Source organism: Peromyscus eremicus, chromosome 15 (genome assembly GCF_949786415.1).
Source record: "Peromyscus eremicus chromosome 15, PerEre_H2_v1, whole genome shotgun sequence".
In the NCBI taxonomy this organism is placed as follows: domain Eukaryota; kingdom Metazoa; phylum Chordata; class Mammalia; order Rodentia; family Cricetidae; genus Peromyscus; species Peromyscus eremicus.
This window is the reverse complement of record NC_081431.1, coordinates 71,973,604-71,992,686: the sequence shown is the minus strand read 5'-3', so window position 1 is coordinate 71,992,686 and position 19,083 is coordinate 71,973,604. Positions and strand designations below refer to the sequence as shown.

The window sequence follows — 19,083 nt, the reverse complement described above, 5'->3', positions numbered from 1 at the left end:
ATTACACATCAATGCAGCACTTGTGGCTCTTTAGGAGGGTTCTAGGACCAGAACTCAGACTGTCAGGCTGGTGAGCTGGCTGGCACTTTTATGATGGAGCTATTTCCTCCATCTTGCACTTGTTTTTAACTTGCCATTTGCAACATGGATGCAGCATGTTTTATCATCCAGTCTTTCTACAGCTAACTTTCTAAAGCAGAACTTTACTACATTCCTTTCTACTTTTCACTCTAGCCCCGCCAAGGCTGGCACGTACACAAACTGTGTAGGCTCTCAGACTACCCAAATTAAACTCTATAAGCTGCCTTTGGATGGATGACATATGTATTCTGCACTTTAATTTCTTTACCAACCAAAATATCTTAGAACACTTTAAGAATTGAATGTTTTGAAGTAAATATTTATGCTGTACCTCTAGAACAATGCCAGGCCCAAAGCATCATCACCATGTAGACTTCACTCAACTCTGATTCTCACTCCTCAATTATATACACCTTATATTTTGCTACTTTAAAATTCCTTTTGCTAGAGAAACAAAGTTGTAAGAATTTATTTCTCTTGCTATAGACCTCAGTCTGGGTTGACTTCAGAGCCTTCCGAACTTCTAGCTTTTTTTCCTAAGGCTTTGCTTTCCTAATGGCATGTTTGTATCAGGCATTTGAAAAGCTGCCTGTTCCCAGCTTGTCAATTCCTTGAAATAAAGAACAAAAGTCTGAGTATGTTTCACATGGCATTCATTGATTCAAATATGTACAAAGTTTATATTCTCATGATGAGCAAATATTTTCCTTTAATGGAACTGTCAATCTACTGAACACAGATAGTAAATCTATAATCATACTATATAAGATGACGTGAGGAGAGAAAAAGGGTGAAGCGACTGGAGAACGTCCAGATTCAGGGTACACATCGTCATTTCAGGACTACGGATGAGAAACTTGAAGATGACATGGGTTATTAAATAGAAGTCTCGGTGCTTGGTGTGGGATATCCTCCTACAGTGTTATTACTCAGGGAGGTGCCAGAGACCCCCCAAACAATGCAGGCTTTTGCTATTGCTCTTGGTCACTGTAGTGGTTTGACAGAAAACAGCTCCCAAAGGGAGTGGCACTACAAGTAGGCGTTGCCTTGTTGGAGGATGTGTCACTGTGGAGGCAGGCTAGAGGTCTCCTATGCTCAGGCTACCCAGTGTCACAGTTCACTTCCTGTTACCTGCAGATCAAGCTGTAGAATGCTCAGCTCCTTCTCCAGCACCATGTCTGTCTGCATGCCATTATGTCACACCATGATGATAATGGACTACACCTCTGAAACTGTAAGCCATGCCAATTAAATGTTTCCCTTTATAAGAGTTGCCATAATCACGGTGTCTCTTCACAGCAACAGAAACCTAACTAAGACAGAAGTTGGTACCAAGGACTGGGGCATTGCTGTGATAGGCTGGACCATACTTTTGTTTGAAGGAATATGGACATTGGGACTGTGGATTAGAAAAGCAAGTGAACGCTTTAAGTGCTGCTTAATGGGCCATTCCAGCAGGAGCATGGAAGACAGTGGTGCTGAGTATGAGCTGATGAACTGTGGGGACCTGACTCAAGGTTTCAGAGAATTTTAGTATGTTGCTTAGAGATCTTGATATTTTGGGGAAGAATGCGGACACTTTTTGCCCTTCTCTGAAGATTCTGCCTGAGACTAAAGTGATGAGTTTTGGATTAATTCTGTTGGCAGAGGAAATCTCAAAAACAGCCTAGTATAGACTCTTTTGTGTGGTTTCTAATGTTAATGCTAATGAAATTTTATAATGAAGAGGAACAATCTGAGCAAGGAAAAATATAAAATGTGCAATTTGAGAAGAAAAGGAACACCCAGAACTGGAATGGAGAGAAGACCTGTGTTCAAGGTGATAAACAGATTAAGAAATGGAATAAAGGGAGTGGTGACCTCAGAGTAAGATCTCATCCAGCTAAGTTTCCAATTTATGAAAAGGAATTAAAGAGCTGGGAGCCAGGTGTGGTGGTGCATGCCTTTAATCCCAGCAATCCAGAGGCAGAGGGAGGTGGACCTCTTGAATTTGAGGCCAGCCTGGTTTACAGATTCAGTTTCAGGACAGCCAAGCTTAGGCAGTGAAGGAAACCATGGGCAACAGGAAGCTGGTGAAGATGTAATTGTACAAGGGGGCCATGTTCCAGCCCCAGCAAGCAGCAGAACTTGGCAGCTTCAGCCATGTGGGTCTGGCTTTAGAGTCAAGGATAGAAGAAAGGGGATATGGAATCTCCCTCTAAGGCTAAGGAAAGCCTCTGAGGCCATGTCAGGGGTGTTACTGCAAGGTCATTATGTGGAGCTGTGAAGTTGAAGCCTGGATTGCCTCAGAAACCCCAAGATGTTGGAGATGTCAGAGCTGTGGGATACCTGTTAAGGAGAGCTGCTAATAGGAAGTGGAACCAGCCCAAGAGAAAGAAGTGTCTTTCAGTCAACAAAGCTGAATGGAGTTGGAGATCTGAAGGCATTTTGACATCAGACATGGAGATTCAATTTGGAGTTTGCCCAGCTGGTTTTTGGTCTTGCTTTGGTCCACTATTTCCTCACTATTTTCCCTTTCCTACGTTTTGGAATGGTAATGTATATCCTGTCTCATTTTTATACTGGAAGTATGTGATCTGCTTTTTGATTTTGATTTTATAGAGGGATTACAGTTAAGAGATTGCCATGAGTCTCAGAAGAAACTTTAGACTTTGAAACAAGTTTAAGACTGATAGACTATGAAGTTTGAAACAAGTTGAAGACTTTTGAAGTTGGGCTGAATGCATTTTTGCTTTATGATATGGCAATAAGCCTTTGGGGGCCAGGGAATGGAATGTGGTGGTTTGAAAGAAAATGACCCCCAAAGGGAGTAGTACTACTAGGAGGTGTGGCCTTGTTGGAGGAAGGGTGACACAGTAGGGGTGGGCTTTGTGGTCTCCTATGCTCAGGCTAAGCCCAGTGTCACAGTTAACTTCCTGTTACCTGTAGATCAAGACATAGAAGCCTCAGTTCCTTCTCCAGCACCATGTCTGCTGCCATGCCACCATGCTTCTGGCCATGATGATAATGGACTAAACCTCTGAACTGTAAGCCAGCCCCAATTATATGTTTTCCTTTGTAAGAGTTGCTGTGGGGGGTTGGGGATTTAGCTCAGTGGAAAAGCGCTTGCCTAGCAAGTACAAGGTCCTGGGTTTGGTCCTCAGCTCTGGAAAAAAAAAAAAAAAGTTGCTGTGGTCATGGTGTCCCTTCACAGCAATAAAAACCCTAACTAGGGGTTGGGGATTTAGCTCAGTGGTAGAGTGCTTGCCTAGCAAGTGCAAGGCCCTGGGTTCAATCCTCAGCTCTGGAAAAAAAAAAAAAAAAGAAATTGTGGGCTGGATAGATGGTTCAGAGGTTAAGAGCACTGATTGCTCTTCCGAGGTCCTGAGTTCAATTCTCAGCAACCACATGGTGGCTCACAACCATCTGTAATGAGATCTGGCAACCTCTTCTGTATATATAATAAATAAATAAATCTAAAAAAAAAAAAAAAAGAAACCCTTTCTAAGACAGTCATTGAACAGAACTAGATGGTAAGAGCCCATTGCTGAAGATACCACACACTCAGGTTGCAGGGTTTTGAGAAATCAAGCTGGCACTGACCTGGGATCTTTGTGTTTCTGCTGGCTAGCTTGCATAGTGCCAGAGGTGCTAGTTTTACCCAGTGGTAGACCCTGCATGCTACAATATTGACCCTATATAAAAGGTATGCCCACTAGTGTAACAGTGGTATGGATGTTTTGGGGGTAACCAACCTCTTTTGGATTCAATTTGAGGGCTGCTCCACAGGAGAATTCCACGACTGCTACTGTAAACATGATCAGAAGCCCATAGCTGATGTATCAAAGACCCGGAGGAGAACCTACTTACCGTCAGTTTGTTAAATGGACATATTGCCAAACTGCCTTCTAAATATTTGTGTTTAATTATATCCATAGATTAGTGTTGCTTTCAACCTTGGTCAGCACAGCTTATTTTTTGTAGTGGGTGGTGGTTAAAACAAAGATTCATAATTGATCGAAGTAATAAGATTAAGTGACTGTTGAGTGTGTGGCCCTAAGCAGAACATCTATATAAACCCCCATCCCACACCAGGCTCAGGCAATACTGTCTAAAAGCAGGCAGAGAGAAAGTAGACCCGGAGGGTGGAGAACAGTGCTGTAAATGCTCTCTTCTAGACACCACACAGCTGCTGAACTCACGAACTCAGAGGGGCTGTGGTTGCTCATCAGCAAAGCCATGGCTTCTTGGAACTGATCTCATGCCTTCAGGCGTGCAAGGCAAACAATACCGACTGATTTCTCCAGCCCATTAGGAAAAACAAAAGTGAGGGCCGTGGGAGCCCACAGCGGGATCCTTGCAACTGCTCAGCAAGCCTAACATTATTTCCCAAGACTTTTTAAAAATGAGATGCTTCTAATACTTAAGGAAAAGTGTCAAATAGGCAGGATGATACGTACATCTGGAAATAAAGAAGCTCAAGCTCACGGCAAACGAGAAACTGTATGCATATACACAACCTTTTCAACTTTTGTGTGGTGTATGCATGTGTGTGAGCACGTACTATGCGTGCAAATGTAGAGGCCAGAGGTCAACATCAGGTATTTTCCTCAGTCACTGTTCACCTTATAGACTCTGAGACAGGATTTCTCACTAACCCAGAGCTTACCTTCTGGCTAGGTTATCTGAGATCCTCCTGTCTCTGTCTTCACTTCTCTAGCACTGGGGTTTTAGACACTGGGCTCTGATTTTATGTGGCTTCTGGGGACCCAAACTCAGGCTCTCTTGTTTGGACAGCAGCACTGTACCCACTGAACCATCATCTTCTTAGCCCCACAGATGGCCTTTACTATCCTAACACTGGATGAAATTACCCGCAGTGAATCGATCCAAGGAAAGTCCTAAACAGTTTACAGGGTTAGGCAGAGGAGGACTAGCAAAGACAACTAAAACTATCAGGGAGGTCAGGAGACAATAGAGAAGTGTCCTTAGGAAGACAGCAATCGGCATGTATACTAAGCCATTCACTGTAAACTGACTGGCTGGAGAAATACGAGGTCACCTGTGAACCAGCCAAAGCAATTTGGCAGAGGTGGCATTAATATGCACTTCCTAAAGACAGGGTCCCATCTCTTACAAAACGTAGACTACAGTGATCAAGACAGCACTGTCTACTGGAAGGCCATGGTCAAAAACACGTGATTTCCTCTTCAATGTCGTACTGTGCAGTATGCAACCTTTTGTCAGAGACAAAGTCTGACTGGACTTAAAAAACAAGAGAATGTACCGAGCACAGACAATTCTCAAGAGGCAAAGAATTTTCCTTATTAGTGGAACAAAGAAATGAGGCAATAGACAAGAGTCAAGGGAAGTTTCTTTTAAAATGATCTAACGGTATTTTTGTGCTGATGAGAATATGGCAGTGGAGAAAAATCTGGTAACACAGAAGAGAAGGTCGAATGGTTAGCATACGGTAGGGAGGATTCATGGGGTACTGACAGGAAAAGCAAAGGAGAGATGCTCCAACAGGCACACCCACGGATAAGCTAGTGTGAGTGCACAGAAGATCCAACTGCTTAGTTTCTCAGTACAACAGTAAGTAAGAGCAGCATCACTTCAGTTAAAGTTATCACAGACTGAGAGACGGTGATACTGCCCCAGCACAGTGAAGAACCACTTTAGGAAATGTGACTGGGCTAGCAGGCAGCAGTGAACTCTGTGGCCACACTTACAGTAACTCCATTCACAATGCCCTGTGTATTTCACATTCACCATCTAGAGGCACAGCTGGATTTAACCAGAGGTGAACAGACGAAGACCAAGAAATTTTAGGACGTACAAAAAAAAAATGAGTATGCATAAAGATGGGAGAGTCAGAGACGTATCTTGATTGACATTTAAATAAGGACAGAGATGGCTCAACAGGGAAATCACTTGCCTTGCAAGCCTGATGACCTGCGTTTCACCCCTGGAAGCCATATGAAGGAATAAGGAGAGAACCAACTCCCAAAAGTTGTCCTCTAACTTCCCACATGTGTGTCATGGAAGATATTCCCAAACTTGCACACAAGCATATTTCTGTTTGTTTGTTTCTGTTCTTTGAAGACAGGGTTTCTCTGTGTAGCTTTGGAGCCTGTCCTGGAACTCACTCTGTAGACCGCCTGGCAAGAATATTTTTTAAAAGGTATCAAGAAGTTGGCATGGTGGTGCATGTCTTTAATCCCAGCACTTAGGAGGTAGAGGCAGGTGGATCTCTGAGATCAAGGCCAGCTTGCTCTACATCAGTGGTTCTCAGCCTTCCTAATGCTGTAACCCTTTAATACAGTTCCTCATGTTGTGATGACCCCCAACCATAAAATTACTTCATTGCTACTTCATAACTGTAATTTTGCTACTGTTATGAATTGTAATGTAAATATCTGATATGCAGGCTATCTGATATGTGAGTCCTGTCAAAAGGTTTGACCCTCCAAAGGAGTCAGGACCCCACAGGTTGAGAACCACAGCTCTACACTGTGTGCTCCAGCAGGACAGGACTACATAGAGACCCTTATCTCAAAAAAAAAAAGATTATAACTTCTAAATATTTTTTCACTTAAAAACTTAAAATCAGTCAATCAATTTATTTTTTCAACAGTCACCTTTCCAATTCACTCAAATACTTTTATTTTTGAGGCACGGTCTCATGTAGCTCAGACTGGCCTTGAACTAACTCACCATGTAGCAGAAGATAACCTGGAATTCCAGATCTTTTTTTTTTTTTTTTTTCCCCGAGACAGAGTTTCTCTGTGTAGCTTTGCGCCTTTTCCTGGAACTCACTTGGTAGCCCAGGCTGGCCTCAAACTCACAGAGATCCGCCTGGCTCTGCCTCCCGAGTGCTGGGATTAAAGGCGTGCGCCACCACCGCCTGGCAAATTCCAGATCTTAAGGCCATGCATCAACCATACTTCCAACTGTTACTGCATCAGAAGGATTGTGAAGTATGACTGATAAACTGGATACACATAATTATCTAAATCTTCTCAGGTCTTTCCAAAGACTCCCCAGGGTTTTGCTAATGGTGTCCCAAGGAAGAATTAATGTAATTTATTAAACCTGTCTCTTTAAACTCTAGAGTCTACAATTAAATATGATGCCCCAGAGCTCAGTGGCTGGACTAGAAGCAAACCTATGCTATGTGAACGGGCCCATTTTTGAATGGCACATTACACTCTGAGGTGCTTTGCATAATCCCTCTCAGTGCAACCACATTAGCTCCACAGATGAGGCGAGCTAGCAATCACTTCTGACTAACCCTTATTTTATAAACAATGATTAGCTCCTGTAGCAAGATACTTCTTAAAGACTATGCAATTTGTTGTAATTCCTAGCCATAAACTAATGTATCTACATATTCTTCATTAAAATGAGCCAAAACAACCCTCCACCCCACCCCCAAGACAGGGTTTCTCTGTGTTATAGCTCTGGCTGTCCTGGAGCTCACTCTGTAGCCCAGGCTGGCCTCAAACTCACAGAGATCCACCTGCTTCTGCCTCCCAGTGCTGGGATTAAAGGCATGGGCTCCAAAACCTCCCAGCTCCAAAACCAAACTTTTTTGACCCATAACAGCAACAAATAGAATTATTGCTGTTGAATCTATTTTTAAAAAGGAGGTGGAAGTTTATTACAACACTCAAGAAGTCTTCAGTCCCAATCCTTGGAGGATGTTGCTCTCTCTAGGTTAGGTTATCTTTTTCCTGCCACTATAAACACAGTGCTGGCCAGCTGTCAGGAACACACTGTAAAAAGCTCACTCATGCTTGGCCACTTCCAACTGAGGCCACAGCTAGCTGCTTCTTGGGAACACAACCTTAGGTAATCAGTTAGTTAAAAAAAATCCCGAGAACAAGAATGAGTTCTAAACTCCCAGTAATAAGGTCACAGACTGCTTTCATTAATCAATCTTGAAACAGATTCTACTGCAGAAAGTACAAGTACTAATTAGCAACAGACAGGAATTAGTGAAAAATGATGTTTAACATATTTTACATGGAAAGTGCTGTGCTTCATGTGCTCGTTTATTTTTATTTTTTTGAAATTAATTTCTGTACATGTGTGTGTTCCATGCTACCATGTGGAGATCAGAAGACAACTTGTAAGAGTTAGTCCCAGCGATCAAACTCAGGTCACTAGGTTTAAGAACCTTTAACCTGCCTATCTTTCTGGCCATGATATCATAATTTCTATACCACCAAGATTAATGTTTCAAAGTCAAGCCTTTATGTCAAAGCATTTTACATATGAGTGCTCATAACAATTCTGGCGGGAAGACATAATTAATGCTGTGGTATAATTTATATTAAAATATAAAAAAGATTGGCAAGACAGCTCAGCAGGTCCAAGAACTTGTCTTGCAAGCCCGGTAAGCTGAGTTCAATTCTAGAAACCACATAAAAGTAGGAGGAAATGACTCCACAAAGTTGTTCTCTGACCTTCACATGCACCATGGAATGTACACACAGTAACAACAAAAATAAAACTAAAATGTAAGAGAAACACTAAGTGGTACTGGCACCAATGTTTTATTTTTGCAAATCCATATTATCAAGAATAAAATAAATTTATGCAATGTGGTATTATTTTCAAACCTAATGTCTACCAAACTTACCATTAAGGGCATTGGAAATCTAGGTTAGGAAAAAAGGGCTTGTTGATGCAAAGGCCAGAGCATCCCCGTTTGAGCTCATCCACTTCTTCCCCGTCAGTGCTGGATTAATACAGAACCAACAGTTCCCAACCTCTTGGTTCATGTTTATGAATACAAAGGGGGCTGGAGTGATGCCAAGCTGAGGATGAGTCATGAGCCTGGGAAGCCAGGTTCCTCCACAGTAAGTACCCTTCTTTTGCCTCAAAGTCAAGACTCAGGACTCTCCTAACCTCCCACAGCTACTAATCTGGCAAAATGGAAAGATAAAACTGTGTCATAGTGAAAATACAATAAGTCACCTAGCACTGTTAACAAATCAAAATCATTACCACATCAATCAAATGTCAATGTAGTAAAGTAGAGAAATAAACAAGCTGGGGATGTGGCTCAGTAACAGAGTACTTACCATGTGCAAGGCCCTGGGTTCAATCCCTAGCATGGGGGGTGAGGGGGTGGGAGGGGGCTGCAATGAACTGTATTAGCCTAAAAAATAAGCTATCTCACCGTCCTTCATTAGTATAATATTTTTATGTCATACACGGTCTATATATGTTACGTTTTTATATCCTGATATATTTACATAGTAACATTTACATCCCAGGTAATGTTAGCAACTAACAATCTCCACTCAAGAGTTTAACATTTTGTGGCTGGTCTAACACTTGTATATGTGTGCACATTGGGGTGCATGTCTGTAGGTCACTTCCTTGCAAAAAAGATGTTTTTACTTTTGTTTATTGTGTCTGGCCTTGCACTCTTGCTCTTGACTGAGTACTGAGAATACAGGATACAGGCGTGTGCTAACACTCTCATTCACTATTTGAACTAAGCTGATACAATATTAAAATGTTTGTATATTAGCTGCTTTAAAGAACAGGTGCATTAGTTTATCCTCAATGTCTGGCAGCCCTGGTGTCTGACTACAGGAGACCCGAGAATCCTCCCCCTCAGTGCGTTCTTTCCATGGCCTTCTTCATGATGTAAGCATTTAATGCTTCCTGGCTGCAATGGGTAGCATGCAGGTAAGAATTTAACTGGTTGTTCTTGAATTTCTTCCATAATAAATCAATTTTTTATAATCTTCAAATTAAAAAAATAAAAACAGACAGATAAAATACTTCTGTAACTTCATTTAAAATATACATGTGATTAGCATTTCAAGATCAGAAAAAAGAGATCATACTTATAGATAGGTAAAAACCTATAAACTTTGTTTTTTGAGGGTCTAGTATTCGTGGCAATCCTCCTGCCTTACCCTCTCCATGTATGAATTACCATGCCCAGCAGAATGTTTTTAACCATAAAAGAATGATCACCAGCTCATTTATGAAGCTTTTCTGTCACAACCATCCCATCTATAAAAACCCAACAGAACACAACCAATCTAACTCAAATGTTGCAGTTATAGTCACCAGAACTAGCCAAACACTACTCAGTACATGAACATGGAGTTCTGTGCTCTCGATTCCCTGTGATCAAAAGGACAGCGCCACAGCATGGTGCTTCTGGAAGGAAGGTTTCTCTAGTCTAGACTACTTATTTATTATGTTTCATTGAGACAGGGTTTCACTATGTTGCTCAGGTTGCTTTCAAACGCCCAGGCATGAAAGAGCCTTCTATCTCAGCCTTCTAAAGAGCTGGAAGCATAGGTGCAGGTTAGCTCAAACCCTGACTTTTTTAAAAGATCACTTTTATTTGCATGTGTACACACATAGTTGACAGAGAGCAACGAGGGTAGCTCCTTCTCTCCTTCTAACACAGGGGTTCCAGGGTTAAACCCAGGTCATCAGGCTTGATGATGAGTGCGTTTACCTTCTGCATTCTCTCACTCTCCCTTCAAGTCTAGGACTCTGATCACTGAACAAATGGTACCATAAGAGCAGAAATGTATCACAGACATTTATTTATTTGGGCTGAACTACTTGTAAATCCCTCACTGCTACAGAAACATCTATTGCCATCTTGAGACTACCAGTCACAAGAGCAAAAATTTGTAATACAGGCTGGATATCCCCTATCCAAAATTCTTGGAACTAGAAATGTTTTCCATTTCAGTTTAGATTTTCAAATATTTGCGCGTGTGCGCGCGCACACACACACACACACACACACACACACATGCACACGAAGTACTTATGGGATGGCACCTAAGTCATCTATGTTTTCCTATATGTGGCCCAACAGTTAAATAGACGTAATACTCTTGGTCTGCTTGCTGAGGCCTTTAAAGTGCAACCTGTAACAGGCGAGAAACTGTTAGCATATCAGTTACCTGGAGACTTAAGATTTTAGACTAGGGATGCTCCATATGTCCTAAAGCACATAGGACACTTGGGAGACATGATTCTACTGCCCTCTGTCCTTTATTGTCTAACTTTTTTTCCCCCATTAGAAATTTAATATTAAATTATTTCATAACTAAGTTTCAAAGAAAGAAAACCCATGACGAGATTCTGCACCATTCAGATCAAACACTATTGGCTATCTCAAATTCTAAGAATAAAGATGACTACCTCCAATATAAATTGAAATATGACTCTTTGGTTACAGTCTTTCAGACTTCTAAAAGTCAATTTGCTAGGATATACAGGAGGTGCTCATTGTATCAGTGCCAGACCTAAGACTTCAGGATTAGTTATGTGATACTGGGCCATGAGGCTTTGTAAAAAAAAAAAAGGGCATTGTGACTCATTTGTATTATGGAAATCCTAGTGCCTTTTATTACATTCATATCTACTAAGTCTTTTCATAGCATAAAGCAGAGCTTCTAGGCTTAGAATGTTATGATCTAAGTTCTATCAAGAAAAAAGGCCGGGCGGTGGTGGCGCACGCCTTTAGTCCCAGCACTCGGGAGGCAGAGCCAGGCGGATCTCTGTGAGTTCGAGGCCAGCCTGGGCTACCAAGTGAGTTCCAGGAAAGGCGCAAAGCTACACAGAGAAACCCTGTCTCGAAAAACCAAAAAAAAAAAAAAGAAAAAGGAAGGCTAGAGTGATGGTTTTGGCATTAAGAGCACTTGTTACAGCCGGGTGGTGGTGGCGCACACCTTTAATCCCAGCACTTGGGAGGCACAGGTAGGTGGATCTCTGTGAGTTCGAGGCCAGCCTGATCTACAGAGTGAGTTCCAGGACAGACAGGGCTACACAGAGAAACCCTGTCTCAAAAAAAAAAGCACTGGTTGCTCTTCCAGAGGACACAGGTTCAATTTCCTGCACCCACATGTTGGCTAACAAGTATCCACAACTCCTGTTCCAGGGGATCCAATACCTCTTCAGGCCTTCAAAGGCACCACACTAATGTGGTATACAGATACACAGATATACAAGCAGGTGAAACATCCATTCATACAAAATAAACAAGTCTTAAAAATAAAAAGGAAAAAAGCACCATAGAGAATATTTAGTAACTATAATCTAAGCAAAACCGACAAAACAAAACAAAATAAACCTCAGAGGGTCATACATTAGTGCCTTTTAAAAGCACACTAGATGGTGATTGTCTTAAAGGTTAGGCTAGGTAAGCTATGCATCTGCTCTATTGAGGATATGGTAATATTTTGGACACCCATTCTGTATCTATCTATAGTAAATTTAGGCAATGATCCCCTTATATGATGATAAAGCAGATCGAGACTTGCCTACGAATTCCATGCTCTAAGTTGTTTTGGGTTACACATCTGTTTCCTACCAACAAGCCCCATTCTATCTGCACCAGGAGCCCTACTCTCAAAGCCCTCTGAAGTCATCTTCATCACCCAGCAGAGAGAACCGGTAAGATGAAGCCAACCTCTGAGGTATGCAGGACCAGTTAAACAATACGCTGTTTATAAAAAAAAGCTTCATTATTTCAAAGCATCAACAGTTCTCAAAATAAACCTTCAAATTTCTTCCTAAAGCTCAGAAAGTTTTCTAAAATTTAAAATAATTGTAAGAGGAAATACTGCTTCTTCTTAGTAGTGTCTCAATCATCAGAAATGTACTTTACCAGCTAATCTGCCTCCAATGAATTAAATCAAAAAGCTTACATAGTAACATTTAACTATCCGGCAAAGTCCAAAAAGGACTAAAGTGTGAAATATATTCAACCCATCTCAAAATGGTACCATTTTCACTTCAGAACTGTATTTTAAAGGCTGGATAAGGCCAGAGTATGACGGTGTTACAAACCTGGGTGATCTGTCAAGGATTTTCAATGTGAAAGAAAGAAGGAATGAGCAAAGAAAGCTTTCATTCTGCATTTGGTATATCCATCTGCTAATAAGGTAACCACTCAGTCTTATCTCTCTACATGAATCATACTGTTAGTGCAATTTCCAGTCCTGTGGTAACAAATGTTTATTAAAAAATAAAGTATAGTAAATTTTTACTAGAACCACAGGTACGTAGCTGAAATGACGGCATGGGTCACTTTAGAAAGCAGTATGTGAGATCAGCATTATTGCAGCACCATGACTGGACATGGTTCCTTTAAACTCCGTCTACTTAGATGCCATGTGGTAGATGACAACTGTTTATCATAAACAGGAACATCCTAAGAGATGCACTGAGGGATGTGTTAAATGCTAACGTTATGAAACCCTTCCCAGGCCACAGTGGTGTGCACATCCTTTCAACACAGCGACACCTGCCCCTGTCAGTGACAGCGTACAGCTTCTTCAGATCCTCTTCCCTTCCACAGAAGAAGTCAATCACAGCACTGCGTAACTAGTGACTCAGAATTAAACAGGTTCTCTCCAATACTTCTAATGGAATCAACCTCTACAACGCCACAAAATACATTATCAACCTGGATGACAGAGTTCCACGGCCTAAAGGGCGTAAGAACTCATATCTTGGTCATGCCTGCAGGGCCAGAAAAGTGAGCATCATGATGGGCTCCTGCATTCTTCACATTGTGCTCATGGACAAAGTCAGTGTAGTTTCTGTGTGCAGTCTGGGGTGGGGCAGGCCCTGGTGGTCCACTGGTTTCCACCACGTTGACAGCAGTCACTGGCAGCAGAGAGCCTGGATGGTTGAGGAGTGGGGAGCACAGTTAGTCAACAGGAACAGAGAACATGGATGTGTAAAGGAGAAAGGCAATGTGATCAGCATGCACCACTATGGTGAGCAGTTCCCATGCAATGCTAGCAGTCAAGAAGAGCAGGGGAGAAATCCAGTTACGTGGTTCAGGTAACGGAAAGCACCAATACAAAAACACACGTAACTAGAATTAGTTAAGGAAATTAAGAGGGCAAAACACTGTTATCTATCTGTCCCTGCTGCTCCTGGGACATTCCAAGGTAGAAATGTTGTTTGGAATTCTAATGAAAAAAAGAAAAAAATCTAAGCAGAGTTTATGCAAATATTAGAATACTAGATTCTATTAAAAGACAAAGACATTTATGGAAAGGGCAATTATAAAAATGATCTCCAAACTTACATGATTTAAAAAAAATATAATCCAGGAAACAAAATTCAGGAGCATTAAAAAACCCTGCTAGGGCTGGAGAGATGGCTCAGAGGTTAAGAGCACTGGCTGCTCTTCCAAAGGTCCTGAGTTCAATTCCCAGCACCCACATGATGTCTCACAACCATCTATAACGAGATCTCGTGCCCTCTTCTGGCCTGCAGGCAGAACACTGCATACATAATAAATAAATAAATAAATAAATAAATAAATAAATAAATAAATAAATAAATAAATAACAAAACAAAAAGCCTGCTCATAGATACGAAGCAAGTTCGCATCAGTGCTCCAAATTAACGGGAATGATTGTACTTTGTGTAATCGGAGTTCACAGGGGCACAGACTGAGATGTGACAGGTGCAGATGGAGTGCAGGAAGTGCACAGCACGGGGGTGGGGCTGGGGGTTAGAGGGCAGACATTCACAGACATGGACGTGCATCTGGACAGAGTCCCAAGAGTCCTCCAGTAGAAAGAAACACTCGCCATGGCTCAAAACCAAGCTTTTGTGATGGGACAAGGGCAGCACACACTTCATATAACTATCAAGGGAAAAGATTATTCAAATACAAAAGGCATCTAAAATCTAGATTTTTTTTAAAAAAAATATTTTTCAAATTCAATAAAATATTAACTTAATTTTTCATCATTTTATTCCCTTCTACTGAAATTCAACTTGCTCATCAAACCTAACAAGCAAAATTTCTGACTCTTGATTTAGAGTCTCTAAAAATTTAGAAAATCAATTCAGCTTATGTTCTGGTTTACAGATGCAAGATTTCCTAAGTTTCACTTTTTTTTTTTTTTTTTTTTTTTTTTTGATAGGGCTAGGTCTTACTACATAGCCCAGGCTAGCCTGGGATCACAGTCTACCTGTGCCTTCTTCTCAAGCACTGAGATTACAGGCATGCTTTCTTTTGTTTTGAGATATGGCTACTTGTTGCTCAGGCTGGACTCAAATCCCAGGACTCAGTAGACTCTTAGTCTCAGCCTCTCAAGCACTGTCATCTGGTTTCTTGTTAATAAACAATTTATGTGACATGAAATAGCTTAACAAATTCTCATACTGACATTAAATCATTCACCTAGTTAATGGTTTCATTAAAGGTATCGGGGGAAACAAGCTGAAGACGTCAACAGGAAATGGGTTTAAATTAAATTGGCTCCAAATCATCTGCCAGAAGTAGGATGTTCCACATGCTGTGCCGTCGCCCAGTCATCACTTTCCCACCTTTGTTCCCATTTCTACAGGAGGACTGTTTCAGACCTGAAATCCATGCATGCAGAAACAGAGGCAGAGTGCACTGTAATGAAGGCTGGAGAGTCCCCAGCTCTAAGCCACGTCTGCAGCACGTACAGTTCCGCACCCTGCTGACGGACTCGGAGGCCCCTCAGGTGTTCAGGGTTATCTCTACTCCACTTCAGCAAAGGAGGTGTCAGCACAACCATGTGTAGGAAGAGGACACACAGCTCCAAGTTTGTTCATTTCTCTTGAAACTCAAATTCAATATTCTCTCTAAAGGCTACACCAAAGGAACTGGTAGTGGCTAACAAACCTAATTAAACAGATTTAAATATGCACTCATTAAAATGGAATTCAATAAAGACAGAGTCATAACACAGGACGTAAACTAATCAGGTTCTCACTTGGTATTAAAGACAGACATGTGTCTATTAAGACAGTTCTTTTGCAGTTGAAGTCTGGTTACTATCTTCGTGTGACAATGGACTTCAGTGGCACATTAAAGAGATGGAGCATAGCTGCTTGCTGGTCTCTTATCTTCAGCAAGAAACTGAAACTTACAATGTCCTAAAGACTAAAACTGGACATTTGTAGGCCTCATCTGTCACCCTTTTGGTATGTACATATGCATACATACCTAAATACCCTATATCATATTCATATATATATATACTTATTAAAAAAGGACAAAACAAGGGAGAAAATCCTCCTCAATTTTAACTGTATGTTATCTGGGACTGAAACAAAATACATCCAACCATCACAGGCAAAGCATCCTGCCGTTAGTTAAGCCAACAATACCAGTGAAAGGAGTGCATAGCACAGACCAGAGACAGTCACCAGCCACTGCTGACCCACCACCATGAAGGAAGAACCAGCTGCACAGAAAGCTGACCCAAACCTTGAGATCACCACAGACACTCATCAAGTTCCAGCTATTAACAAACTAAGAGCAAAAGAAAGAGAGAAATCCCATGAATCATCCAAGTGCATCCAATAAACAGACAGAAAGCTTGAACAGATGATACATCCATAGGACCACTGGGCCCAAATAATTTCCAAGGAACCCTCCCCAAGCCACAGAGCTTTCTAGGAAAGCACAAACCCAACTGATTAAACCCAACAAGCCACAAAGTATCCATATTTGTGTATTTACCATTTACATAAATAGCTTTACTTTCACTGAATTATTTCTCTAGTTCCCCAAGCTGGACTATTTTTCTTTCTTTTTTTCAGACTTTAATCAACCACTCCAGATCACATGAATGAAAGTAAAGCCGTCTTACGTTCCGCTCTAGCCAGCTGTCCTCCCTTCTCATCTACGAACCTTATGCTCACCATCCCTGACTGCTCAGTCTGCTCCGTCTCAGTTCACAAATATGAATAATTTGTTTTCAATCAATTACAGTGCTTCAAGATTATAGCTTAAAAGTTTAGAATACAATTATGCAAGAAATATTTTTGGTTTAGGAAGTTAACAAACCATTTCCTGTCGTGTTGGTTTACTGCAGAATTCTGTGGAAGATTCTCTATCTCCACCAGCACCGAACCAGAAGATGAGGAAGAAGTCACAGGCACAGGAGACCTCATACTCCAAGCCTTGGGGCAAAAATTATAAAAGTCATTTGTTCTGCCTATAAGTAAGGTCAAATATTAACAAACAGAAATACTAATGCCAAGAAATACAACATTAAAATGGAGTGCCATCTATATAGTACATAAATGTAATATAATTAAATGTTTGAATTTTAATACACTAATTTTAGATACTAAATAAACATTCACAACGTACTGATGCCCCAGACTTATAGGGGCAGAAAATACAGATCATCTGTTTTACTAACAGTATCTTAGTAAAACAAGAGAAGTGTTGGGGGTAAGAAATGTACAAAACTTGTAATATCATACACTACAAAAATCCCATTAATATATGACAGTCAAATTAACTATGTGCTCTGGTGTCTTAGGAACTCACTATTGTCTTACCTGTTGGGAGTCATTATTCTGGGTTGAAGCATTATGAACACTATAATGAAAAAAAAAAAAAAACCCTATTAAAAAAACCTATATGTAAGGATTTGGAGGGAAGAAAGAGGAGCAATTAAATACAACCTTTAAAAAAAAGCTAACCAAACAAACATGTATATAGACCCAAATCAGAATAGAATTGATTATAAACTGTTTCCTTAAAATGTATGTAAAGGGGCTGGAGAGACAGCTCAGGGTTGGGAACACTGGCTGCTCTTCCGGAGGACCCGGGTTCAATTCCCAGCACCCACATGACAGCTCGTAACTGTATGAAGCTCCAGTTCCAGGGGATCCGACACCTTCACACCAATGCACATAAAATAAAATTTTTTTTAAAGATTTATTTATTATGTATACAGAAGAGGGTGCCAGATCTCATTACAAATGGTTGTGAGCCACCATGTGGGTGCTGGGAATTGAACTCAGGACCTCTGGAAGAACAGTCGGTGCTCCTAACCTCTGAGCCATCTCTCCAGCCCCCATAAAATAAAATTTTAAAAAATGTATTTAAAATAAGTTCAACAAAGTCTAAAAATACATATCTAACTTGCACATTAAAGTCTGAAATAGTTTGCATAGTCTGAAAATTTTTTTCATGGAATCAACACCAGTAATATCTTGTGTTTATGAGTTTATCCATATAAATATATATCTTAGATATCTTTAAGGTATTAATCCATGTTTGGAAATTGAATAGTTGTATCATTGAGAAAATGAAACCCAAAAGCCTAATTGTGTAGTCTTTTGATAAGTCTGACATATGTATACACACACATATAAAGTTTGCCTGTTATTTTACATTAACTTTTATTTTTAATGTTGTATATGCATAATTATAATTTGTCTTTTATTAGTAATAAAAAAAGCATTATAGGTTTTTAAAAAACCCTACATATAAAATTCTAGATTATTACTTCCTTTCTAATTATTTGTCTTGTTTTGTTTTTTTGAAATAGGGTCTCATTACATAGTTCTGGCTGATCTGGAACTTGATATGTAGACCAGTCTGGCCTCAAACTCAGATCTATCTGCCACTGCCTTTGGAGTGCTGAGATCAGAGACGTGTGACAAGATGCTTTACTTTCTAAGATTATATATACACTATTCAAAGCAGTACCAACAATGTTACTGTTTTTTTTTTCCAGCTAAATTGTTTTGATGCTTCCTCAAGCTGCAATTGTCACAGTTACTATCAAACATCTGCTTTTCTATGGCTATTTATATTTTCTATATATATACATTTTAATTGCACCTTACATTACCAGTAATCTCAACACACGTCTATGAGGTGCCTTGAGCCAAACAGGGTATTGAGTATCATTTATATTTAGAACCTTCAAATTTCTCTTCTAGATCTTCATGAAGAGTTTTAGAAAGTCTATATAACCTAACTCAGTCATTCTCAACCTTCCTAATGCTGTGGCCATTTAATACAGTTCCTCATGTTGTAGTGACCCCAACCATAAATTTATTTTGTTGCTACTTCTTAACTGTAATTTTGCTACTGTTATGAATCATAATGTAAATATCTGATATACAGGATATCTGATATACAGCCCCTGTGAAAGGGTCATTTGACCCCCAAAGGAGTTGTGACCCATAGGTTGAGAACCTAACTGGAAGAAC

The 19,083-nt window shown here is 40.5% G+C and overlaps 1 protein-coding gene across 1 annotated transcript in view; it reads right to left on the bottom strand.

Moving 5' to 3' along the window:
• The window catches only part of Epb41l5 (erythrocyte membrane protein band 4.1 like 5), a 118,257-nt gene that overhangs the window by 50,384 nt on the left and 48,790 nt on the right, over positions 1-19,083 (bottom strand). Inside the window, exons 15-16 of the mRNA XM_059280230.1 lie at positions 17,416-17,455; positions 16,913-17,028 (exon numbers count right to left, since the gene is read on the bottom strand). Of these exons, the coding sequence (XP_059136213.1) occupies positions 16,913-17,028; positions 17,416-17,455 (156 nt within the window). The remainder of the gene's footprint in view (positions 1-16,912; positions 17,029-17,415; positions 17,456-19,083) is intronic.